The 26789-nt window shown below is 35.4% G+C and overlaps 2 protein-coding genes across 3 annotated transcripts in view; one reads left to right on the plus strand and one right to left on the minus strand.

Moving 5' to 3' along the window:
• The window catches only part of LOC107583822 (putative E3 ubiquitin-protein ligase UBR7), a 6270-nt gene extending 1731 nt beyond the window's left edge, over nucleotides 1-4539 (minus strand). The window contains exons 1-8 of the mRNA XM_016270167.1: nucleotides 4190-4539; nucleotides 3750-3883; nucleotides 2310-2370; nucleotides 2138-2233; nucleotides 1891-1944; nucleotides 1665-1770; nucleotides 1344-1459; nucleotides 674-865 (exon numbers count right to left, since the gene is read on the minus strand). Of these exons, the coding sequence (XP_016125653.1) occupies nucleotides 674-865; nucleotides 1344-1459; nucleotides 1665-1770; nucleotides 1891-1944; nucleotides 2138-2233; nucleotides 2310-2370; nucleotides 3750-3883; nucleotides 4190-4321 (891 nt within the window). The 5' untranslated portion in view covers nucleotides 4322-4539. The remainder of the gene's footprint in view (nucleotides 1-673; nucleotides 866-1343; nucleotides 1460-1664; nucleotides 1771-1890; nucleotides 1945-2137; nucleotides 2234-2309; nucleotides 2371-3749; nucleotides 3884-4189) is intronic.
• Nucleotides 4540-8323: 3784 nt separating this feature from the next.
• LOC107586239 (inositol-tetrakisphosphate 1-kinase-like) lies at nucleotides 8324-26741 on the plus strand. 2 transcript variants are annotated; one of them, XM_016273507.1, is made up of 11 exons: nucleotides 8324-8637; nucleotides 8803-8899; nucleotides 11337-11361; nucleotides 15244-15369; nucleotides 15663-15780; nucleotides 19497-19595; nucleotides 19769-19809; nucleotides 20748-20913; nucleotides 22717-22784; nucleotides 23104-23266; nucleotides 25667-26741. In XM_016273507.1, the coding sequence occupies exons 2-11, from the start codon at nucleotides 8805-8807 to the stop codon at nucleotides 25966-25968; spliced, it is 1203 nt and encodes a 400-aa protein (XP_016128993.1). In that variant the 5' UTR covers nucleotides 8324-8637; nucleotides 8803-8804; the 3' UTR covers nucleotides 25969-26741. The 2 variants fall into 2 exon arrangements, with proteins under 2 accessions (XP_016128993.1, XP_016129001.1); XM_016273515.1 differs by lacking the exon at nucleotides 8803-8899.
• Nucleotides 26742-26789: the final 48 nt, after the last annotated feature.

Genomic DNA, 26789 nt, shown 5'->3' on the forward strand with positions numbered 1-26789 from the left:
TATATATACATATATATATATATATATATATATACATATATATACATACACACACACACACACACACACATACATATATATATACACACACACACTTTAACCACAAATGCTTGTCTTGCATTAGACAAGTGATTTCATGCATTACGTAATTATGTAGGAAAGGTCCGTCATGGTTAGTTCTTCATCTGTGTACTCCGTTCAAAAAGGTAGGGTAGGGTGAAAAACTCCATCTCATTTTCTCTTTCAACTTCAAAATTGTCCGACATCGTTGTTTTACCTTTTTTGTACGCCGTTTGACTTTCTTTACACGTTTGCTTTGTAAACACTCAGTCGGTACTTCTGCCAATGTCACGCATGATCTTTTCAACGTGACTAATGTGTGAGGTCAGGCTGGTGCAAGACGAACATTTGAGGTTAAAAAGTATAATTGTTATTTTATTTTATTTTTTTTTTAAATGGCTGATCGTTTCGCTAGATAAGACCCTTATTCCTCAGCTGGGATCATGTAGAGCCCTTTGAAGCAGCACTGAAACTGCAATTTGGACCTTCAACCCATTGGCTCCCACTGAAGTCCACTATATAGAAAAATTCTGGAAGTCAACTAATCCTTTAAACAAGGGTAAAAGCAGTATTATGTAGTAAATCTCCTCTGTAAAGTGTGTTTGAGCTGTACCTTGCAGTTGGAGCAGGTGCAGAGTTTTGTGCGCCAGGCAGACAGCCAGAACACGGCGCCCTGCAGAGTCCGGCTCCTCCCCGAGGCCTTCATCTCTCTCAGCCTGCAACCCGCGCACGAACCCTCCTCTGAGGAGCCTTCAGCTTCTTCCTGGTGTTTCCGCTTACAGGCGGATGTCCCGTTGACCTGCACCTGACGGCAGAGAGAAGGTCACCAAATCTTGATCACTGATTCCTCTCTCTTCCGGTGTAGATTGTTAAAATCATTTCTCATTCATACAGCTGAGTTGGCATTCTTGCTAACAGCAACAAAACAATGTGGTGCAAATTCAGTTTAGCTCGATATCTGCAAATTACAGCTTAATTGAGACAGATGAAGCATAAGAGATGAACCAATTCCCCAATGAAAAGTCTTTCAGACATGCATCATCTAACAGAACTACTGCCACCTTGTGGTGAGACTTCAAAACAAAGGCATATCTGTGTCTAAAAACAGCTAAGTGCATCGTGCCTTAAAACACTTATTCATTGAATACAAGTACGGAGATTGAAGTTTGGCTGTCCACAATAAAATGGACTGAACAGGAATGAATTGAATTAAAAATGCCATGTCATGTTTCATCGTCCTATTTAGAGACAAGAAAACAGACATTACAGCAAACAGCAAGTACCTTCTCATCAACAGGGCTCCTAGGGTTCTCATTTTTTATTTTCTTCTCCTCTTCATCATTTTCTACCTCCACATCCTCCTCTCCTTTGCATGGACTTACTTTTGTCATGGGTGGCACTGATGCAAACAAGACATAATAAACCTTCACAAATGTATAATTGTTGAAAACACTGTAAATGGCTTTACTGTCACTTTTGATCAGTTTAATGTGTCCTGGCTGATACATTCATTTCTCTTTTTAAAGAGAACTTTGCACTCATTTTCATACTAAATTATCTATAAATGCAAAATGGAAGCAGAAAAATTTATACAACAACATTACCTGCAATATGTGCAGCATAGCTCCAAAGGAAAGGTGTTTTATTCATGCACGACTCGCAGATCATCTCTTGCAGCTCCACACAGTCTGGCACTACGCAGCCTAAATGCTGAGAGAAACACACAGCGACGTTCTCAAACATTTCAACCTGAATGCATTCTGCTCCTCATCTACACACACAAAGAACACTAAACCATGTTCATGTCCTGCAATCTGATTTGATACTAACCCGACCATGGAACCAGTCCTCACACACAATACACTGGATCATCTCATCTGGAACCTGAAGAGAGAACATGGTTCATATATGCATGTGATCTACTCAATGTAATATAATAAAAGCACTCTAAACATCCAAACACAATACACATCTGAATACCTATTCATAATTAAAAACTTTATTTGCAATACAACATACAATAACAGAATACTAGAACATTATTATAGAATGCAACTCAATCTAAAGCGCACATTACCTCATCCTCTGGATCTGGGTAGGGTCTGTCACATGTGCAATACAAGCCAAAAAAATTATGGCTGTATTTGTTCCCTGAATTCACTTTCTCTTTATCCTGTATAACAGAACTCCAAAAGTCCAATTAAAACGCAAAAGACACAAATTCAAACTAGCAGCAAAATGTATCTTACCGCAAATAGCTTGCACTCCATTTCCCCAAACTTGTCATTTCCACAATCACATCGAAAATTCCTGTATTACCAATAAGGTTTTGAGTGCAGCTTACTCGTAACATATCACAATGCCTCAGCAAGCACAATTTAAATTAGATCTGTGTGTAATTCAATCCAAACCATCTAAAAACACTGACGCCTATAGTTTTATTGCCTCCAGATCTCCATGTGGAAATTTCTTCACATTAAAATTATGTTATATGTGACGGTTCTCATTAGGGCTGTCAAAAAAATTCGAATTTCGAATATTTGTTGAATTTAAAATAAAAATCCACATTTGAATGCAAAAACGTTGCATTGGCACAAGTTGCAATGACGATGTAAGTGTCGTTGCATTATAATGTTTTTGTTAGCCTATCCAGTTGAAGCCACTAGATGCGCCGCTGCTGCGCAGTTATTAAAAACATTGCGGAAAAAGAGAACATCAATGCGGAGAAGATCTTGTTTACATCAAAACTGAAACCAGGCCGTTCACACAGAATGCATATTTCGTGCATTTTCTACAGGGACATCTATTACTATCACACAAAGGAGTTTAGAAAGCATGTTTAGAAAGCCATGTAAAATTAATGCAAGTTTAACTTTAAAAAAAGCCGTTCACACAGAATGCATATTTCGTGCATTTTCTACAGGGACATCTATTACTATCACACAAAGGAGTTTAGAAAGCATGTTTAGAAAGCCATGTAAAATTAATGCAAGTTTAACTTTAAAAAAAGCACATCTCGAGACTTTATGGCGGGCTTTTTCCCCATCCCACTGCATCTCATGTTTTTAAATGAAAAATGTACTCTGTGTGAATGGCTTTCCGCCCTTTGTATTAAACTATGCATACATACATGATGCTGTTTTGTTTATAGTTGTTTAAGCAACTTAATTATAATTGGTTTATTAACATTATTTTAAACATGAAGCACATTTGTTCACAGATAGTCGTTATCTTATGCTTTGAATAAATGTGCATTAGTAATATTTCGCTCGATGCGCCCTCTTGTGGCCTCAGGAGAGAAGCCAAAAGCTATTCTTCACCATAACTGAAATTATGCATTTTAAATTTGAATATAATTCGACTTTTGATCATATTTAAGTTCAAAATTTTGTTTTTCAGCCATTTTGACAGCCCTAGTTCTTCACTCGCATTGCCTATGATGCAGCCAGTGCAAATACATCAAAGAAAAACAGCTAAATAATTCCTGTCATACTGTCAAAAATATATTAATACACATTAGGCAAAATAGTTAGCAAAATGCACATGGAAGCCCGTCAGCAAACCATCAAACAATAAATGTCAGATCCAATCAGGCTCTGCTTAAACGGGTTAGAGCAGCAGCAAATGTACCTTCTAACATAGTATCATGGCTTCAGTGGTTATTTTAGATGGACTGTGGAAATATTCACCTCTTGGTATAGAGCTCAAAAAGGTCATGGCCTTCATGGCACTTGTAGGAGCATGCCAGACAGATGCCAGCTGGCTCTCCTCCCTTTGGTGTGCAGGTGTTGCAGGCATACAGAGCCTGACGCTTCACATAACCCTGTCAGGACAAAACAAATCACCTGGTTTTCAGAACATATAACTTATTTTCATTTGAGAATGTTAATGTAAATACAGAGCATTTACTGACAACTACGTTACTGTTAAAGGCATCTTGCTATTATCTGTTATTGCAATAAGGTTTATTTCCGACAAATAGACGCATTATTGATAATGTTTTGTGTTAAACCCAAATCAAAACAATCCAACAAACATTTTGCAAGAATTATGTTGAACACCGAGATGAAACAGGCTGTGTCAAGGTATGATCCGCTTGCTAAAAACGGTTTACATAAAGCCGTCAAACCTCTGGATACGAGCATTTCTCTGAATCACTCCCTCCAAGAACAGCGGAGGCTTCGTTCTCCAGCTCTTCGTCCTCCTCTAAGACGTCCACCAGAGATACAGTAGCCTCCTCCTCTCCATCATTTGCCGCCATCCTTGAAGAGACGAGCGCAAAATAATGTTTCTAGTTCCTGTTCCAGGGCACGAACCGAGACACGAACTAACTGAACTGTCAGCGAGATCACGCTTTACTGGAGACAGTGGGTCCTCTGTTATACAACTAAACGAAAGATGTAGATAAGTGTAATGCAATTTGACATTACCCGAACATGTTCTCGGGATTAACTGACAATAACAAAACCAACGCTGCTTCCGGTTTATGCAAATACGAGATGTTTTGGCGGGAGAGTTGCTGGAGTTGTAAATATAATTTATTATTTTTAAGGGCTCTTTTTTCTGACTAATGTGTATTCATACATCACACCCATATTAACTCAATGATTCTGAATAAACAGAAAAAATAGGAATTTTCGCAAAGCTAATTTGATAGATCAGAGTTCAAAGGGTAGATCAGTGTTGCCATGTCCACTCATTATACCGCTTATAAATAGTGTGTCACTTACTCATACGGTTTTTTAAATATATGTATATATGTATATGTAAATAAAGATATATATTTTACATGGTTATGTTCATGTTTATGCTTATGTCTGCATTTTGTTCATTGTTAATATTGTTAATTTGCTGCCTGTTGCAGTTATTTAATGACCAGTTCTATATTTGAAATATTTTAGCTATTTTTTGTAAAATTATGTAATTACTGATAATAATATTTTGAGGGATGTTGAAGTTTAGCCTGTAGTGTAATCTATTCCATTCTATTTCATAAATAATTTTTTTAGATACTTCATTTTTTTCCATTTCATTTTAGACAGTCCGTTTTGCGTGGTTTTCATGTGAGATCTGGCAACCGAGTTACAGCGTCTACCTGCAATATGGCAGCGTGCGAGCTGAAGGGAGAGCTGAAGTACCGAGATGGACGGACAAGCCAGTTTACAGTACAAGCAGATGGCAATTTGAAATCTGTGATAACTGGCATCAAGAAATTAAATGCTGATATATCTGAAGTTTTGACGGCTCTTGTTGAACAAGAAAGGGGCTCAGTGGAAAACACACAAGTTAATATTTAATTATATTCACAAAAAATATATCACTAAAATATTTAATTTTCAAAACATTAACTTCCTTGATGTTGTACGAAACACATTCCTAAAATAATTATAAAACTTTAGCTTGAAATATTAAATAAACAAAGACGAAGTCCTTCAAACACAAGAAAAATCACCCTCTGGATATTTCCCAGAGCTGTTGACTAGTACTGTTGTGTCATTATTATACAGCGACACGCCCCCATCATATCCACTAAACACATGATTACACATGAGTGTTACTTACTGTGATCACACGATCAATCCATTTTGCGCGGTTTGCAGGACAATATGTTTCTCAAGTCAAAACACACAACGCTGCCACAGGATTGTTCTCATAGGACTCACTTCCCGGACTAGCAACATCCGGGAAGTTTCCCGTGAATCTTCGCCGGCTTTATTATTAACCTCGCAAAGTAGTCTACTGCCCCCCAGAGCATCTCTGTGTCATATACAACGCCAGAAATCAAAATATGTGTACACACAGGTGTGCTGTAACACCGACGGTTTTACCAAGCACAAACTCACTACAGAGGACAAATCACTATCTTACATGACAGTTAGCAGTTGTAAAATTACAAGAGAGATTTAGAGGACCACAACAATTTTGAGATAAGAAAATTATTTAAACTGTATTCATCTGAAAACATTCCGCATTTTTACATTTTATAAAATATATATAATTTTGTGATTTATAAGCTGTTTTCCTTCAAATGTCAAACTCTTTTTTTTCTTTTTTTTCTTTTTTTCTTTTTACTGTACTTGAGGGGTTATATTTGTTATAATTTATGCAATTTAACATTATTTATTTTATATAATATTTATATTATTTTGAAAGAATTAAAAGAGCAGTTTCATGTCGATCCTTCCTTGTATTGTTTGTTCAACTGGCCGAGGTTGTAATAAGCAGTGTTGGACTGTAACTAGTTACAGTAATACAGTAATATTACTTTGTGCACTAACTAGTAGTGCAACTAATTACTAATAAGATTTCAGTAATAATATTACAGTTACCATCCATAAAACAGCTTAGTTTTGATGCCTCAATGCCTACTGATTTGAAGTCCAACAATCCAGTAATTCCTAGATTTATTTTCATAATTTTTATGACTCATGAACACATGAAGTCACCAGAGCAGCAGGCAAGCTTGGAATATGGAAAAGCTTACATTTCACGGATGGAAATATTGCCATTACATTGATTTTGTGAGAAGAAAAGATGATCCGAACACCAATGTGTTAGTTGTGGCATTATGGATGTTGTGGCATTATACTTTACTCTGGCATTACATGGCTTGCCCACCCACATCCCTCTGATCCCGATATAAATTGCATTACTATATTTAAAAATCTTTTTAGAAAATGAAACATTTTCTTACAAACTTATACTATTTCTTTTGATAAAATACAGTACATTGTGAATATAATAGTATGTGGGAAATAGAGAAATTAGCTACAATTAACTTACACAAGTTACACAATACACATGACAATTAATGAGGTTAATACAACATTTCAAAGTCACTATCAATCACCAGTGAGTGTTTGTAATAACTTCTGACTGTGATCCCATGTGGATTTTGGTCAAATGATGAGGCGGAAATATATTGTTAGTAACATTTCAGATTTTTTTTTTTTGGGGTATTAAGCAATTAGGCCTGGGCTACAACTTCCGTGGGGCGTGAAGGAAAAGTAATAGTGTCATATATTACTATTGCCATAAAGTAGTAGCCTAAGTAAAGTAATAATATTACTTTTGAAAGGAGAAATTAATTAGTAAGTATCCTAATGAATTACATTTTTTGAATTTACAGTTTTTTATATTTATACCTAGCATAGCAAGCAACACGGTAGCCTACAACCGGATTTACCTCTTTTCGTGACATAGGCTAAACTCATTTTTGGGCCCCCCTTCACTATTAATATAATAGGCCTAATATTACCACCCAAGCAAACAAAAATATTTCTTGATCAGTGGAAATGTTACAGTGTTTTCCATCACAATAAGCGCTTGCGTTCAGTCAATAAAAATCGAATGGAATGTAGTTCTTAATTTGTTTGAGAACTCAGAAAGACCATTCCATTAATAGGCACGGCATAGCCTACCACTTCGGGAGTTATTTCTCTAATCATTTTAACGGCCAGGAGTCACTACCACACATCAAGACATATTGTTCAGAATGATTTGTTTCAAGACATTTGACATGTTTCCGTCCTGAAATGTATTGAACTAATTTTTACGCACTTCATCCCAAACCTTCCGTTGAAAATTCCAAAATGTAATTTTAGAGCTAATAACAGAGGCTTGAGCCATTGGTATGCAGGCTAATGCAGTCTAATGCAGTTATTAGAGAAAGAGAGAGAGAGAGAGACAGAGAGATAGGCCTATTAAGCGCTTGTGAATCTGTCTGTGGGTCTCTCAGCAGCTTCAGCAGCAGCGTCTACTAATAGCGAATCTTTAAGTTAAACTGCTTCAAGAACCTCCCTACTGAGAAATGTCATGTAGCTTTTCAGCAGCAAAACTATTTTATTGATACATTTTATTGATACATTTTCCCCTAAATCACATATTTAAATATTACAAATAGCCTATATAATTAAAAAAAACTTTAGTGTTTTATTTGAAAATATTTAATATAATTGAAATAGCTAACCTAGACGAAAAATTTGCCTTTGGTCGACCACCTCGGTTAAAATCTACACTCAACGTCTCTACCACTCCAACAAGCCACTGCACCTCTTTTTTTTATTTCCCTATTATTTCTTATTGTGAAAGATTTGAACTTTGGTACAACGAAACACTTGAATTTGAATGAATAAATCCAGCCGGAGCAGATCCCTCGCAAACACCACGCAAGTTTTAGCAGTGAACAAACGTTAAGCCCGCCTCTGAAAAGGGTGTGCCAGGGCAAATAAGTTTCGTTGCTGTCCAAATGGCCAATCATCATTACATTGTTAATCGACAGCATTGCCAAGTAATGGACAGACCAATTGGATAAAAAAGATTGAGGTTACACAAGGGACACACGCTCCCGTTTCACACTGTGATGTGTCATGATGTGTTTGTTATGTCGACATGTGTTGGTGTCAGATATATAAATAATGTGACGAAGTTGTCATAAAATTGAACAGCAATTTAGACAGAGGGACACGCATTCTGGAGGACACTGGCAATCCTGGATGGACTACTATTGACGACAGTCGAAACCTGTAATTCGGACTTTACGAGACGTAAAGGAGAGAGACGCATTGATTCTGTCAGGTAAGATCAAACTTGCATTCAGGAAATCTTCTGTATCTTTTGACATTAACCACCCAACTACTCTTCTTGCGTGTAGTTTAAAATAGGCTACTTAAACTAAATTGCTGGTCGAATTCTTAATGAATAAACTCTGCAGTTGGACTGAAATAGCCTATCTCTCTCCAGAGATGCAGACATTCGTGAAAGGAAAGAGAGTTGGATACTGGCTCAGCGAAAAGAAGATTAAAAAACTCAGTTTCCAGACCTTCGTGGATATGTGCAGGTGCGTAAAAGCGCATCTCAGCGTTAGACAAGAGCCGGTCCTATGCAAGTAGCAAGTTGTTTTAATATTTGTTACTAGTACTTTTTAGTAAGTTTTTTACTTGTCATATTTCAGTGAAAAAATCTTGTTACTAAGAGTAAAATGTTACTATAACAATCGGAATATACACTCTTAAAAATAAAGGTGCTTCAAAAGGTTCTTCAAGCGATGCCATAGAAGAATAATTTTTGGTTCCACAAAGAACCATTCAGTCAAAGGTTCTTTAAAGAACCATCTCTTTCTTACCTTTTTATAATCTGAAGAACCTTCTTTCGCCCCAAAGAACCTTTTGTGAAACAGAAAGGTTCTTCAGATGTTAAAGGTTCTTTATGGAACCATTTAGACAAAAAGGTTCTTCTATGGCATCGTGAAGCACCTTTATTTTTAAGAGTGTATGTTAGAGCTAGAACATAGCTCCTAGTACCCTACCTATTCAATTGTCATCTTCTTCACATACAGGCAAAAAGTACTTTTAACAATGGAATCATTATTTCACAGTTTTGGAAATTATTGGAATTATTTGACACAATTGGAGTGTTATATTGTAATAGTTATTTGACTAGTAGCAAAGAAAAAAGTACTAGTGTCTATCTAATAAACAGTTGCTAGTGGCAATGTGTCAAACAGCAAAGAGTCACTGTTTGGATTGCTAACTAACTACTCATTTAAAAAGTGCTAGTAATGTAAAATATACTAGTTCATTTTAAGGAATACATGTTAAAACTACTTGCCATTTAATATTAGGAAAATGATATATTTATTTTTGAGGGGTGCTGATGTGTCAACACATGAATGTGTAATTCAGATGATTTGTAGAGATTAAAAACAAGTGGGGCTTATAGGATATAGGAAACATGAGTCATCACAACTAGTCATGTCCTCTTGTTGTCCTCTCGTCGACACAGTTTCACACACTTCATTGTATCCAGTAAATGTAAAAAAAGATATTCCTTCACTATTTCTCACCGTCATCTCTGCAGTTTGTGTTCTCCGAACAGTCTTGTCTAAAAAATGTGAAACTAACTCTCTTCCTGTACCCTCCCCCCCATAAACCACTACTCTTATGCAATACACTCTTGCATCCATCATCTTTCTTCAATCATAAAACCATGGATATCTTTCGTCAGCGTAGTCAGTCTGCCTGTCAATTTTCTAAGCATTTCCTATTCGAGGGAGTCCCTTCTGAACTGTCCTAGATTGCTTATAAAACGCTGTAACTTGTAACACTGTCCTGGGATTCTCATAATTTGATGGCCATAAAATAATCTGCAGAATTTTTCACCGTAAAAAAGACAAAGGCCTAGACAAAGTTCACCTGGATAAGCACCAGGTAGGCAGGCAGTCTTCGATTTCACAGAATTAGGAGTAACATTGCTCGCATATCTCTTAAGACTCCATGCATTCCTAAGAGTCTGCAGGAAGACTGTGCCTGTTACTTAACTGATTCAAAGTCAAATTGTGTTACTTACGTTATTCAAGTTTACATGGCATTGTAATCAATATGGCTATAAAGCTATAAATGTTGTGTTTGCGGAGGGAGGCACTGAACATGCCTTAGATGCGTATCTGTGCGGATGACGTAAAGTGCGTGGGCTACATGACATGTAACGTGATCTTCTGTCTTTCACGAGCATGTTCCAGCCTAAAGATAACCGGTTTTCAAAGGGATTTTACCTAAGCTTATTCAAAATGCTCAGTGATTTGTTATTCTACTGTCTGGCATATTTGTCTTGGGACATTTGATGAAAGGCTAAGATATTTTCACCTAGTTCTGAGGCTTTAGAAACAAACTACTGACTCAGCACTGCTGATAAACTGCCAAGCAGTGCTACATTCGTTAAATCACAACATGATCGTCAGCTGTTTAAAAAGATGTGAGCTTGTTGTTTTCTTCAAGGACTTTTAAACTTAAAGATTTAAAGTTGCCCAAATACAGATATTCTCATAGCACAAGAACTAATCAGACAAACTGTTCATTATATGAACTGCGTTATCATTTAAAGAGTGTTTTGTTTCGCTTTATCAATCGCATAAATGTGTTGTCTGGAAATGGAGAGGGATGATACTTAATTTTAAGCATGTGTGTTTGTTGCTTTTTTGTGCCTGTGTTTGTGAGAGGGAATTTGGAGAATTCTGTCCTATTTGTGTAAGAGACAGCAGTCCAAAGCTAAACAGGGATTGCTGTAGGTGACAAAGCCCCCTTTTTATCACACATCTATTTCCCAGTTCTATTAGAATTTCTGTCTTCCTAATAATTTGTCTCATTGTGAAGTTCTCATTATTCCAAGTTCAAGTCAATGTTGATCATTATTTGAGTCAACAGTACTTTAGTTGCATGTCACATGGAATCAATATAAAATATTCATAGTTTGTTTTTCCACTTTTTTTTGTTTTCCAGGAAACAAGGCATAGAGATGATCCAGGTAAGATACCGTTATGGCATTTTTCTTTCTTTTTTATGGCTTTTCCATGACACAAAAGCCTGCTCATTAATGTGAGGCTGCTTCCACAATACCATTGCAATATATTTGTCAGCATCTGCTCGAAACATTACAAACATGCCTTTCATTAAATGAAAATGCAGCTAGTATGCCTGGGGACACTTAAATTTAAAATATCACCATCACCATGAGTATTACATACTATTACTGCATTACTTCACAGTTAATCACTCTTACATGCAGTTGGAATTGTGCATTTTGAGGTTTGTATTGCATAATAATAAATGCATTGTTTAATAGGGCTGGTGATGCTTACTGTAATGCCATATTAATAATGTTCATACTGTTATTGCATGATCATTCTTGTGGCTTTTTTTCTTTGCCATTGAATAGATGCCAGTAAAAACAGTTTATAGACTTTTTGCTTCAAAACTGTTTTCAACCAGGCCTAATATAGCCTAACATAACAAAACAAAAGTTTGCTTCTACAAAATTGCATGGAAATTGCACAGATTAGCCTTCTTCATATCAGTCTGATATGAGCTGCATTTAGAGTCTAAGCTGAAGCATTGTCTTATCAAGTAATTCTATAAGGTTGTGCTGAGGACATTAGTGCGATGGGACAGCATAGAACACAAGTCTTTAAGTCTTCCATTTGTTCCTGCTTAATCTAGCTTCCTTGGCTTCATTCAAGTAAAGAGGATGATTTTTTGGAGAATAGGTTAAACCCAACCTGTCCTCACTGATAACAAAGGCACTGTAAATAGATTCACATACAATGTGTGCATTTTGTTCTTGTAAGGAACACCTGGCTTTGTCAGGGCTTCTACAGATGTCTTATACCTACAAGAGTGCCCCCATTTTAGTGTTGATGAACAGAACATGGATTGTTCTTGCATTACTTTTTTTCAAGTTAGGCCATCACCATCATGCTATGTTTGCTCAAGGATGGCGAGTTATTGAATGATTCTGTTGCACTTGTGGCAGCTTCCCTTTGTTTCACCTTGCCACTGATAAATCATTAGACACATGACTCACAGAGATTAGAATGTATTGTGACACGTTTAAGACATTATTATTATGATTATTTTGTGTGTGGGTGTTTTTTCTCCCCCTAAAAGTCTAAGACCACATTGAAAATCTGTTATTTAAAATCGATTTAAACCTTCAGGATTTTGAAAAATAGAAAATAGACATACAATTAAGATAAAAAATATTGAAAATCTGTTTATTTTTTATTTTATTTTAAATAAAAAAATAAAATATATGTTTTTAGTAAAATAATATTTTTTTAAATAATATTATATTATATATATATATATATATATATGTGTGTGTGTAAAAAAAAATAATAAATACAATTTTTAAATAAATAGACAAAAAAAATCACTAGTGGTATCAATGACTTGGAGAAATCCTTTATTTTGGAGAAAATGACTGACTTTTTGTGGTAATGTTTTCAGTGGACATATGAAGACAGTATTGTGCATTCCAGCAGGACATGCCCTTGTCAAGCATGTTTATATTGTGTTAAGCTAAAGAGGAACTGAGGTGGCCCTGAGATACGTATAGGGCTGCCTATAACAAACCAAGCAGCTTGCAGTGGAAATGAGGTGTGGATCAGAACTCAAAGCATATCTTTAGTTAAAAAATTAAAAATAAAATAAATGTATATGCTTATGGACAAACATTGTTCTTTAATGTTTTGCCGTGGAAAGTACATGAGTGATGGCAGAGTCACCTTGTTTTGTTTTGGGACATGCATGTGAAGGCTGGTAGAAGAAACCAAGGTCCTTGTTCCCTCAGTGTCAGACATTTATGAGTGAAGCTGTCTGGATGAGTGAAACACTGAGGGCTTTTCTCCACTCCCAAGATGTACACCGCTTTGCTATCCACAGCATATAGGGCGTGGAAACTGAAGAGAGTAAAGGATGGACTTTGACCTGTTTACACCTCATGCAATAGGCTACCCAGCTGCACCCAGTCATAGATTTTATATGGTCTCTAAAGTACTTCACTATCTAGCAATCAGTCCATGGGCTGATCACTTTAGACAGGGGGAAGTGTCATTAATTTGTTTAAGATAATGAGATTATTTAATCATTAAGTTACTAAAAGCAATCAAAGGGAAAAGGCTTAATCTCGTCACTTTTTTTGAAAATGAAGTCTTTGAATATTTACCTGAGTGTATTTTCTGTGGGTAAATAGTTTTTGTTGGTCAACATACTCTGTCTTCCCTTCTCAGCCTGTCCTACTTTACTTATTAAATTATTTTATAGGTTCATAGTACATTTACATATAGTTTAAAAACTGCAATTTCAGCATGTCACCACCATAGAGATAAGATAATTACACTTTCTCAAGTACTTACCAACACTCATTTCAAAAATATAATATAACCCAAGGGTCATGGGAGTGAACATGTATCCTTATAAGCTTTTGGTTTAATAAGGATATGAATATATCCTTACAAATTTTCTTTTTTTATCAAAAGTTTGGGGTCAATAAGTTGTTTTAACAATTTTGAATCAGTCTTTTTTTGAAGTCTCTTATGCTCATTTTATCGAAAAAACACTAATATTGTAAAATTTAAAGTAAAAATTTAAAGTAACTGTTTTGTATTTTAATATATTTTAAAAATGTAATTTAAAGAAGGACTTTTGTTTGCCATCACTTCCTTGGTTTGCACTTAACTTGGCGTAATGATGTTATGTCCCTCACACAGAAGTGTGCTAGATGGGAGAACAATAATCTAGCAAAGCAAATAAGGCCTCATTATATCCAGGAAGCAGTGAAGCTCTTTGCCTGATTGTTATTTAAAAAGCTACTTTAAATGACTAAATTGCTACAGCAACATTAATGTGACGTAAAGCATGGCTGTCTCATGCTTTGTATCAGATGATATGTGTATCAGCTGAATATCCTCTACAAAAAGGGAAGTGGAGGGGTCTTTTCTCTGAAGTGTCATGAGGTGGAATCTGTGTGTCATCTTCATTCTTTGTCTGTTTTCGCAAATTGTTTGTCACACATCTGTGCTGGCAATGAGAATATTTCCAAACATTGTAATCTGAAACAGAGCCATTTAGGGAATAAGATAATAAATCCCTTAGGATTACCTCTGGTGGGCCACGCAGTCCAAGTGCTTTTAAAAGCGAAACTCTGGACTGGGTCTAAGCGTTATAAATAAAAGTGCACTTAGGGATGCCCCTATCCCCTATTAACTGCCTAGGCCATGTTTAAATGCCTCTGACGTTTGCCAAGAACCTTTGTGGTCTGATCCAAAGGAAATAGGCTCTCATCCCGAAAGGTTAAACCCAAAGGGACCACATGTTCTGTGTACCCCAAGCAGACATTTTCCATATTGGACGACATGAAAAACCTTTAGAACACATTGTGCTGTCATAAAATAGTTGACTGCTTCTGTACCACTATATTTATGAAAAAATACTGTAATTATGCTTTTTTTTTATCTCTATTTGCTCCAGATCTGAGCTTTAGAACAAACAAAATAGTTTGTTTTCAGAGTTGTGCAGCACAAGGTCTGAGTGATGGCACAGATCACACCTCACAATTAACATCACGTCATAAACATCGGTTCTTCAAATGTCCCCCTTGAGCAAACAGAACTTGTGGCAAAACTGGAATTTCAAAATGTAGGCATGCTGTTTATTTTGTCAACCTATTGCATTTAATTGGCTAATTATAATAGTTAATGTCTAACAAATAATACACACATGTGCATTTTTGAGAAAAATACATTCTCTGCCTGTTCATATATTGACATTAGAATTCTCCCGGAGGGGTATTGTTAAAAAATGTCTCATGGATGTTTACTGAGCTCTTTACCTTGTTCTCCCGGTCTAGCTGGATCTGAGCCAGCCAATAGAGAAGCAGGGTCCATTTGATGTCATCATCCACAAGCTGACTGACCACATTGTTGATGCTGACCAAAATGTCACAGAGTCTCTGCTGCTTGTTCAGGGCGTTCAGGTAAATAGATAAATCAGCTCAAGTGGCCATACATTTATCTGCTCTTCACTCCTTGTATTTTAATACAAAATAAGAAAAATAGAATAGTATATATTTTTAATATTTTGTTAAATTAACATATTAATAATACTATTTTAATAATAATAAAAATAATATATTATTAGAAATATTAAAAAATAATAATATTGTAACATATATATATATTGTTTTATATCTTTTTTTTTTTAAATAACTGCTGACATTGTTCTTTCATTTCATTTCATCATTAATTGTATGTTTTGACCTCTTTCCAGGACTACATAGATGCTCATCCTGAAACAGTGATTCTCGACCCTCTTCCAGCCATTCGTACCCTGCTGGACCGCTGCAAGTCATACAAGCTAATCCATAAACTTGAAGAGTGCATGCAAGGTCTGTCTACAGCACTAATACACAGTTATACATGTGTGTGTGTGATTTAATCACACAAAATACAACTGTGTTAAATACAATTATTGATAATGGGTGACCCAGCTATATATTTCAGATAAGCTCACCCCTAAATGGCACGCAACCAATCTGGTTGGTTGCTTTTTGTGTCAGACATGCTAAGCTGTAATGTAGATCAGACCGTTTACAGCATTTCCACTAATTCTAAATGTTGCAAATGGTTCTGTAAACCAGGCCTTTAGAACCTCCTTTGTTCTTCAGGGGTGAACTAACACGAGGAGGGCAGGTTTTGCCTTTCCACAGGGGAAGTGTGAGGCTTATGGAGGGCTTATGTCCTAAAGCTGCTGAGTCGTTCATTCTTTGTGCTGCTTGCGTGCTGCATTCACTGGCCACAGAAATAACAGGAGGCCCGCAGGATCACTACAAGCCAACAGAATCACCAGCTGTGTGAATGACGTAGTGCCTAAGGAATCTAAATCTGCACTCTTATTCAAAATATTCAGCCTAAACATTTCCACACATAAGTATCTACACATACACTACCATTCAAAAGTTTGAGGTTGGTAAGAGTTTTTAATGTTTTTGAAAGTCTTTTATGGTTAAAATACAGCAAGAACAATACTGTCAAATATAATTACAATTTAAAATAACCGTTTTCTTTTCTAATTTATTGCTAAAAAAAGCTACATTTTGGTGAAACTGCGATACATTGCTTCCTTGCTGAATAAATGTATTCTTTAAAAAAAAAAAAAAAAAAACTTTTGAACTGTAGTGTAAAGTGGGTCTCAATGGGAAAACTGGGTTGGTTCACCCAAAAAAAAAAAAAATCTGCCATTAATTACTCACCCTTATATCGTTCCAAAACCGTAAGACCTTCTACTTCTTTTGAACACAAATTAAGATATTTTTGATTAAATCCAAGAGCTTTCTGACCCTGCATAGACAGCAATGTAACGGACACATTCAAGGTCCAGAAAGGTAGTAAGAACATTTGTTAAAATAGTATATGTAACATCAGTGGTTCAACTTTAATTTTATGAAGCTACGAGAATAAAAACAATGACTTTATTCAACAATTTCTTCTCTTCCGTGTCAGTCTTTGACACACGTTCAGGAGAGTAGCACGACGAATGCCGACATCACATGCATGCGTCGTGCTACTCTCCTGTACGTGCGTCTAAGACTGAAATTGTTGAATAAAGTCATTATTTTTGTTTTCTTTGTGCGCAAATAGTATTCTCATAGCTTCATAACATTACGGTTGAACCACTGATTTCACATGGACTATTTTAACAATGTCCTTACTACCTTTCTGGGCCTTGAATGTGTCAGTTGCATTGCTGTCTATGCAGGGTCAGAAAGCTCTCGGATTTCATCAAAAATATCTTAATTTGTGTTCCGAAGATGAACGAAGGTCTTACGGGTTTGGAACGACATGAGAGTGAGTAATTAATGACAGAATTTTCATTTTTGGGTGAACTATCTCTTTAAAGTCTGGGACTGTTTAAATTTGTATCAATTTCTGTTTAAAAATTATTTGGTTTGTCCCTCTTTTGCTTTAATGACAGACACACTCAAGCTGTATAAACTCCACAAGTTTGAGTACAAACTGATGAGGTTTTTGAGAACGATCCAAAGAGCATCTTGTGTGGTCAGTGTAACAGTGTGGCTTTTTGGACCCCATTGTATATGAAGCTCATATTATAAAGGATCTTTAAATGCAAAAATTAGCATGCTTTCCAAATTGTTCAAAGAGAAACCTCTTGCATTCAGATCAGAGAAACTGATGTTGTCCAATCAAAACCATATCAGAACGTCAATGTTCTCCAGAGGGACGTGTGGGTACAGGAGTGTCTGCTGAGGGTTAGTGTGAAGTTAACCATCTGCCTTGGTGCTTCCCCAGTCTCTACGATTCTGTTTAGGATACAATGGGAGTGACTATTTTCTCGGGTCTGCTCACCAGGCAACTGCCTCTATGGCTATTAGCTTATTGAAACAACATTGCAATGGATTCTGGGAAAGAAAGATAACACAGCTCATGTACCCTCTGTATTACACAAAATCCTTTTTAAAATAACTCACTTGCCCAATACATGCATGTTTGGCTCTATCAGCAAGTGCCATCAATGACTGATTTTGTTAAATGAGACACATTTTTCCATGAGCTAATCGACCAATATGTCAAGTCCATGTGAACGGATGACAACAAGCTGCCGTGGGCCAAGTGTTTGAATGTAAAGCAAGTACTGCATTATGTGACTTACATTTATGTTCTTACTCATGGGATTTGCAGTAAAGTTCAGTGCTATTTTGGCTTAGTTCATCTTGAGTCATTTGACTTGGTTGTGTAAATTGATTGCTCATCCTATGGTTTCATAATGAATCATAATCAACCCGTATCCCCCAAAATGCGCACTTATTGTTTATCTCATACATCCCTGTTACACATCACATTGCTGTATTCAGCATTTGTAGCTGCTTTAAAGGTTACTGCTTGTTTGATCAAATGGATTCATGTTCCTTGTCTAATGAAAAATGTGATGCTTTAATACGCTGAGCTGTCTTGAGCTGCCCAACATAGAAAAAGATTGTTTTTGTGTGGCTATAAATAGCCTGCACTTTCACTCTTGGAATAGAAGCTGTTTATAAGATTTAATTGATGTTTTCAGATCAAAAGCAAGCTGAAAATTCACAGATACCTCAGCGGTTTAGTTTTAAATGTTTCCATGGATCCAGTAGTAATATTATTCTGTATAAAGTCTAGTCATCACTTAAAATGTGTACACATCATCCAAACTTGGTGTCTACGAAGAGTTATGCTCATGGTGTGCTGGTTAATCTTGTCAAGGTGTTGCTGTCTGGTTACATTTTCATTTGTGTGTGTAGCAAAAAGAAAAGAAAGAAAGAAATGCTAGTTAGGGAGAAAAAGACACAGAAAGTAAGATGAAATCAAAACACATCCAAGAATCAACTATTTATTGCTCCCAGACCTTTACAAACAAAATTTAGAATCCGAGTTGGCCATCATGATCAGATCCATAAGAGTAAAGAAGACAGTTGTCAATATTTTCTTGACTTTGACATAGAGTTTAGATGTTTAAATCTTAATTTTAATATTTAAAAACTGCTTTATCCTAAATCTTTTTCATAATAATAATAATAGTCTCCGTAGTAAAAAAAATATATATATTAAAAGTGTTTTATTTATTTATTTATTTTCCATTCATTCAAATATCATCAAGCATTAATTCCTAAATATTTTAGACAATGTTAAATCAAAATAGTTTTTAGAGAATCATAAGTCTCAGAATCTAGTTTTTAGAAGATCGCACCATGGGACATTTTATAACCTAAACCAACCTTGCTTCGTCGAATGATCTGATCTGAAGAGGTTTTTTCAAATATTAAGCAGTAAAGTTTGTTAATGTTTAAAACCAATAATAATAAAAAAAATTATTATTATTTTTTTTTTTTCAAGAATTTCACCCTTTTAATTTGCCTTTTTTTTTCTTCATTATGATATCAGTGCAGTTACATTATCAAACTACATTTTTAACCAGAAATTAAAAACATTCTCAACACAAAAGAAGTATATTCAAGTCATATGTATAAAATGCCTATTTAAATAATGTATTATAAAATTATTTCATAGATCTAGACAAAACCGTATAGCATGTGCTCATGTGTGTTTTCTGTAGATGACAGAATCTGCTCGCCTCCATTCATGGTTCTCAAGAGTGAATGTGGCACTGAGACTCTGGAGCAGCTTCAGAAACATGGAATCACGTTTCCCTTCAGTAAGTTTAAGACATTTAAAATCAGCAGTAATCTTCAAGACCATTTATATACATAGATTTGGCTCATCTAATTCCGAAAAGGAGTCTAAGACTTCAAAAAAGCTGCTTATTACATATTTCCTTGTGTACTGTGATGTGACACACATTTTCACTCTATTTTTGTTTGATTGCAGTCTGCAAAACCCAAGTAGCTCATGGCATCAACTCCCATGAGGTAAGAGACTCTACTCTACTGTAACCTGCACTATTTTACATAATAAGCAGTAGATAAGTACAGTAGAGTACAGTGATATTCAGATCCATTACATAAGAGGTGCTACATGATGTTAGTTAATCATTTCTAACACTGAGTAGCATCTCATTAAAATTATTAATTCTGGCCTTGAGTATCCCACTTTTTCATGCAGGATTTCTATTTTTGTAAAGCTAAAGAACTGAGAGGTCTAATTATTATCATTATTATTATTATTAGTAGTAGTAGTAGTAATAAAAAACACATTATAATTTCTGTGATATTTCAACAACACTGTGGCCACTTCTGTGATTCATTTCAGTTGCCTTGAACATGTGATACTGAAAAAAAAACACAAAGTATTTTGACACATATCCCCCTATAAAGAGAGAGTAAACCTGAATCTCTCATCTCTCTGAATCACACGTAACCCTGCTGTCCTTGTGGATGATTAACAGGGGTGCAGCCTCCGTTGCTATGGTGACCATATCTTTGATTCTCAGTGACTAATGTACAGGCAAAGTCTCTGATCACTTACATTCCTTCAGAATACTGCTTGAAGACACTATTAACTCTGTTTTACAATGTTGACAATGAGGGGCGTACTAGATTAATGTGTCACCACTTACTGCTGAACGACTGTGTTTTGTGCAAACAGGTTGATGGTCATGTGTTTTATGACTGTGAGCACATGGGTTTACTTAGCTAAAGGAAAAACAAGGAACATACATGGATTGAGGGGGTTTTGGTGTGGCAGTCTTAGGTCAAATATAATGTATGCACTGTACTCTCACGACACTTTCTTGTTTGCTCCTTTACATTTCAAGATAACAACAGGAATCAGTGTATTTTATTGTGGTAATTTATAACCTACCTGCTCTGGAATGTGTTAAGATGTTTATTTGGTTCCTGCTCAATAGATGGCCATCATCTTCAGTGAGGAAGATCTGAAGGACATCAAGCCCCCATGTGTCATCCAGAGCTTCATCAACCATAATGCAGTGCTGTATAAGGTGTTTGTTGTAGGAGAGGCCTACAATGTGGTTCAGCGGCCCTCCATTAGAAATTTCCCATCTGGACCCACAGGTCAGTTGACTCACACAACATCCCTATAATGGATAGTTCAAAGTATTTAACGAATGTAATTTGTTTAGAAATATTTTGCTCTACAATTAGTCATAAATCAAACTCTTTATAGATAAGCAAATTATAAGCAAATCAAGCTTATTAGAATGATTTCTGAAGGATCATAGTCACACGAAAGACTGGGGTAATGATGTTGAAAATTCAGTTTTGCCGTCACAGGAATAAATAACATTTTTAAATATATTATTTCACAATATTACTGTTTTCATTGTATGAAATAAACACAGCCTTGGTGAGCGTAAGAGACTTTTGAATGAACTTTTTGAATGATAGTGTATTGTTTTTTTATATTTGTGACCCTGAAACACAAAACCAGTCATAAGGGTCCATTTTTTTGAAATTTAGATTTATACATCATCCGAAAGCTGAATAAATAGGCTTTCCATTGATGTATGGTTTGTTAGGATAGAACAATATTTGGCAGAGATACAACTATTTGAAAATCTGGAATCTCAGGGAGCAAAAAAATCAAAATACTGAGAAAATCGCCTTTAAAGTTGCCCGAATGAAGTTCTTAGCAATGCATATTACTAATCAAAAATTAAGTTTTGATATATTTGCCGTAGGAAATTTACAAAATATCTTCATGGAACATGATCTTTACTTAATATCCTAATGATTTTTGGCATAAAAGATTGCTACAAATATAACTGTGCTACTTAAGACTGAGTTTTCTGCTCCAGGGTCACATATTACTTTGTATTACATCAAGGTTTGTGCACATAGAAATAAAGACAAATCTGTAAATTGCACTCTGTGCATGTCACACATGGGACACAAGTTCACCAGGCGGCATTAAAGCCAATAAAAACACTTTATAGGGTGCCAGGTCCAGAACTAGTCTTTCAACTAGTTTTAGCCATCCACACAAGCATAGGATATGACAACAAACCCACTTGGTCTGGAAATTTTTATAAGGTTACCTTGTATGTTTGAAAGCTTTATCAGAATGTGAGATTGACATTAATGGCACTCGTGAACAACTCTGTGTGATGGCGAGGGCTCTCAGCCTGTCTAGACCATTCTGTCAACATATGTTGCTGATGTTTAGACCCTTTCCTTCTCTTACAGAGAAGTGGTTTATTATGTCTTTTTGACATGGTATGTATTAAATAAGCAACTCAAAGATTTTGTTCTCAGACGCCAATGTGGTTTGGTGAATTATGCCCCCCCGATGGCCAATCAAATTCTCTGTTGCCAAGATTGTCATTTTTGTTGCATAAACTTTACAATGAGACAGTGAAGGATTTGGGGATTTTTCTTTGCTGAATAAATGTAGCTGAAAAGGACAAAAATAATTGAAATATTTACTGTTCACTGTTCAACAGTGGGGTTTTTTATAACTGGGTTTAAATTTTTTAATAAAAAATACAGTAAAAACACTTAATATTGTGAAATGTTATTACAATTTAAAATAGCTGTTTTCTGTTTTAATATATTTTAACGTGTAATTTATTTCTGTGACAGCAAAGCTAAATTGTCAGCAGCCATTATTCCAGTATTCAGTGTCACATGATCTTTCAGAAATCAATCTAATATGCTGATATGGTGCTCAAGAAACATTTCCTACTATTAGCAATCATGAAAACAGTTGTGCTGCTTAATATTTTGATAAATGTAATGTGTCTTTGCTGAATAAAAGTATTAATTTCTTTTAAAAAAAACAACCTTGCTATCCCCAACTTTTGGAAAAGTAGTGTAAATATTTCTTACACAACTGAAGTTGTGTTGTTTATCTTCTAGACAGGAGAGCAATATCCTTCAACAGTCATCATGTGTCCAAACCAGAGTCCTCTTCGGACCTGACCTGCGTAAGTCAACATGCCTCACATTTATAACTCAAGCAATGCTTTAACACCTTCAAGTCAAGAAAAATTACACTTTTCTTCAACTGAACTATTCTGTAAACATTTTAAGTAGTTTAAATACCTGGAAACAATCAGCAAAATCCATTCATTTTAGTTAATCTAAAAAAACCATCTAAATGAATGCATCAAATGATTGTATATAACTAAAACGTCTTATAAAAAAGCACTTTTGAAGTCTTTTGGCATTCACAATGAATAATAACCATACATGTTCAACAAATAGGCATTTCATACTTTTTGTCCCTTTTCTGGTTTCCTCTAGAGGGACAACATGGAGGGCCAGTACGGGGAACCTAACAAAGATGTCATTCAGAAAATTTCCAGAAGGTTACGACAGGCCCTTGGCATTTCTCTGTTTGGGATTGACATCATCATCAACAACCAGACCGGCCAGCACGCCGTCATCGACATCAACGCTTTCCCAGGTACGTGCAGGTCCTCACAGTCCAACGACTGAATCCAGTCCAACAATGACTGGGTGTTATCTTTATGCACTGACCTCTATTCCCACTTTCAAAACCATAATGCAATAATGCAAACAGACCACATGGTGTCAGTGCAGAATAATAAAGAGGCCTTTTAGTGCTTTGTAATGCTAAAATAGGTCATATTTCTTTAATAAGGAGTTTACCTCTATTTAAACAGCTTCCTACAACTTTTGAATTTATCCAGTGGAATGTTTTTTATAAAAACATCTACTATTTGCTTTTAAGATGTTGGAGGGAATCTGCTTCTCTCTTCTCTCCAAAACATGACACAATATTTTTCACATTTGTCTCTATCATTCACTTTGGGTTTTCACCCACTATTCTTGCCATGCTTTGTGTGTGTATGTGTGTGTGTATATATATATATATATATATATATATATAGCTGTTTAGTAACTGATTCAGGTTTAAGAATTGTTTCAACATTACATCTACTGTTTTATTTGAATTTGAATTATCACTCAGTATGTTATTTAACCGTGTAGCCTATTACTATGTCTTTGGAAGGCTTTTAGCACATTAAAATGCACAAATTCACCTTATTTCTTATTTATGTGTAATGCAGGGATTCCCAAACTTTTGTGTCATCTGAACCTCTTTCACCTATATACATGAAGCCCCCCTGAGATTTTAAAATACATATTTAAAAAATGAAGTATCACATTTGTATGTTCACAGTTCTCTGAAAATGGTTTATGGTCACATGACATGCAGGTAAACATAAAATATTTCCTCTTTTTAGTAAGTGTTTTATTTTGATTGTTATTTTTAAATGATTTATTATAATTTTACATTTTTATGATTTAATTATTAGCTTTTTCATTAAACTCACAAATCCCCGTGCAGTTCCTTTACAAACCCCAGTTTGGGAAACCTTCATGTAATATAATGTTTCATGTTAAAGACATGTTGTTAATTACAACAAATGCAATATTTTCTTACTCTTTGTATTTTTGTATCAATATGGTACAATATTATCCTATTTACATCAATGTGATAAACGAGTTAGGTCAAAAGTCATCTAAAAGTTATCAAAAAGTAGTCTGATTATATTACCTAAAATGTGTAATGTAAAGGATTATGTTACTAACTATTTTCATCATGTAATTTGGAATCAGTAACATTACAATTGGTAAGTAATCTACTCTCTATATACACTACCAGTCAAAAGATTTTTTATGTTTTTTTTTAAAGAATTCTCTTCTGCTCACCCATGCAGCTTGCATTTATTTGATCCAAAATACAGCAAAAGCAGTAATATTGTGAAATATTTTTCTATTTAAAATAACTTTTCTATTTGAATATATTTTCAAATGTAATGTATTTCTGTGAACAAAGCTGAATTGTCAGCATCATTACTCCAGTCTTCAATGCATGCTCCTTCAGAAAGAATTCTAATATGCTGATTTTCTGTTCAAGAACATTTTATTATTATTTCTATTATTATTACCAATATTTAAAACATTCTTTGATGAATAGAAAGATCCAAAGATCAGCATCTTAAATAAAAAGCTTTTGTAACATTATACACTATACCATTCAAAAGCTTGGAGTCGGTATTTTAATTTTTTTCATTTAGCAAGGATGCTTTAAATTGATCAAAAGTCATGCTAAAGACATTTATAATGTTACAAACGATTTCTATTTCAGATCAATGCTGTTCTTCTGAACTTTCTATTCATCAAAGAAACCTAAAAAAAATTCTACTCCGCTGTTTTCAACAAAATAATAATAATAAGCATTTTTTTTGAGCAGCAAATGAGAATATTAAAATTATGTCTGAAGGATCATGTGACATGTAATGATGCTAAAAATTCAGCTTTGAAATCACAGGAATAAATTACATTTTAAAATATATTCAAATAGAGAACAGTTATTTTACTGTTTTTGCTGTACATTGGATCAAATAAATGTAGGCTTGGTGAGCAGAAGAGACTTCTTTAAAAAACATAAAAAATCTTACTGTTCAAAAACTTTTGACTGGTAGTGTATATATTATTGTGGAAGGATGGGGAAAAGTACATTTGAAGCTCTTGATTTAAAGACTCTAGTAGTATCTGCAGGCACAGCTGTGTTTGTCAGCTTACAGTATGTTTAAAAGCCACCTGGCCTTCTCTCCACTTGTTGCCGTGGTGATCTTGTGTATCTAGCAGGGAACGGCACTTTCATATCTCTCAGTGGTACATCCAACGAGTCCCATGATACCGCAGGTGTAAGACAACAGATGATATCTGCCTTTTATTAATCTGCCTCTTAGAGCGCTTACAATGCTTTCAGCACCGTCACAAGAAACACATTGACTACCGTTATCTAAAACCCCCTTCATTTTTTACCCAGGTTACGAGGGAGTCCCAAAGTTTTTCGATGACCTGTTGAGTCACATCACCAGCGTCCTGCAAGGTCAGGTGTCTAATGGAGCAGCGTGTGGTCATCTGAGATTGAACGGGATAGCTCAGAGCCCATCTGTGGCCTGCGGGATGCACTGTGGCATGCTGGGAAATGAAAGCAGTTGGTTTATGGACAGCGAGGGGATAAAGAAGGGTCCCCATCAGGGACTGAGTTGCGGTGGTGCTTGCATGGCTCCAAACTTTCACCAGCATGGCAGGTCGAGTTTAGCAGCGGAGACATCCTCGCAGTGACGCCGCGAGCCAACGCAATAGAATATTTCTTTACTGTTCATAAACCAAATGAACCCTCACCAAAGGGTAGGTGTATAGAAGATTCCTTTGTGCCAAATGTGAATTGTGTAGGAAATGATTGAATGTGTCTTCTCATTTATTTAATTTCATGTTTGGAATATGATTAGATTTTTTTTATGAATGTTGCACTGAACTTGATTTGCAGAAATAGGGCTTTGTGGAGAAACTACACATTTTATTGATGTTAATATATTAATGAAATACTTAAAAGGACAATTGGTGTCATGATTTGGGTGTAAGACATTTAAATAAGTGTCCAGCTGGCACTAAGGCTTCTCTTCTTGCATGTATCATAAATTCTGGCCAAATAAGAGTTTGAAGCTCTTTAGTGCTGTCTGAAGCAATCTGCTGGTAATTAATCTCTTAAAACATGGCAACAGCAGCTCTGCCTGCTTTTTAAAAAAATAATAATTTCATATCTGAAGGGCCCGTAAAAACCTCCCACACTAGCAGATGCTATGAGATTGTATAGGGGTTATGCATTGATTGCAAATAGAAAATGAACAAACTTCACCAAAAAAAAGTTAACCCAAAAAATTTAATTCAGTCATCATGACTTTCTTTCTTCGTTAGAACACAAAAGATATTTTGAAAAATGTTACAACTGATTTTGTTGACACAATGAAAGTCAGGGTTAAAACCACACTGAACTTTTCACTGAGCACTTTCATTGTATTGACAAAAAAAACACATTTATCATTTTTTTCCTTCACAGAAAAACTAAATTGATTCAGGTTTGGAATGACATGAGGGTGAGTAAA

This window comes from Sinocyclocheilus grahami, unplaced genomic scaffold (genome assembly GCF_001515645.1).
Source record: "Sinocyclocheilus grahami isolate Dianchi unplaced genomic scaffold, SAMN03320097.WGS_v1.1 scaffold5.1, whole genome shotgun sequence".
Lineage (NCBI taxonomy): Eukaryota > Metazoa > Chordata > Actinopteri > Cypriniformes > Cyprinidae > Sinocyclocheilus > Sinocyclocheilus grahami.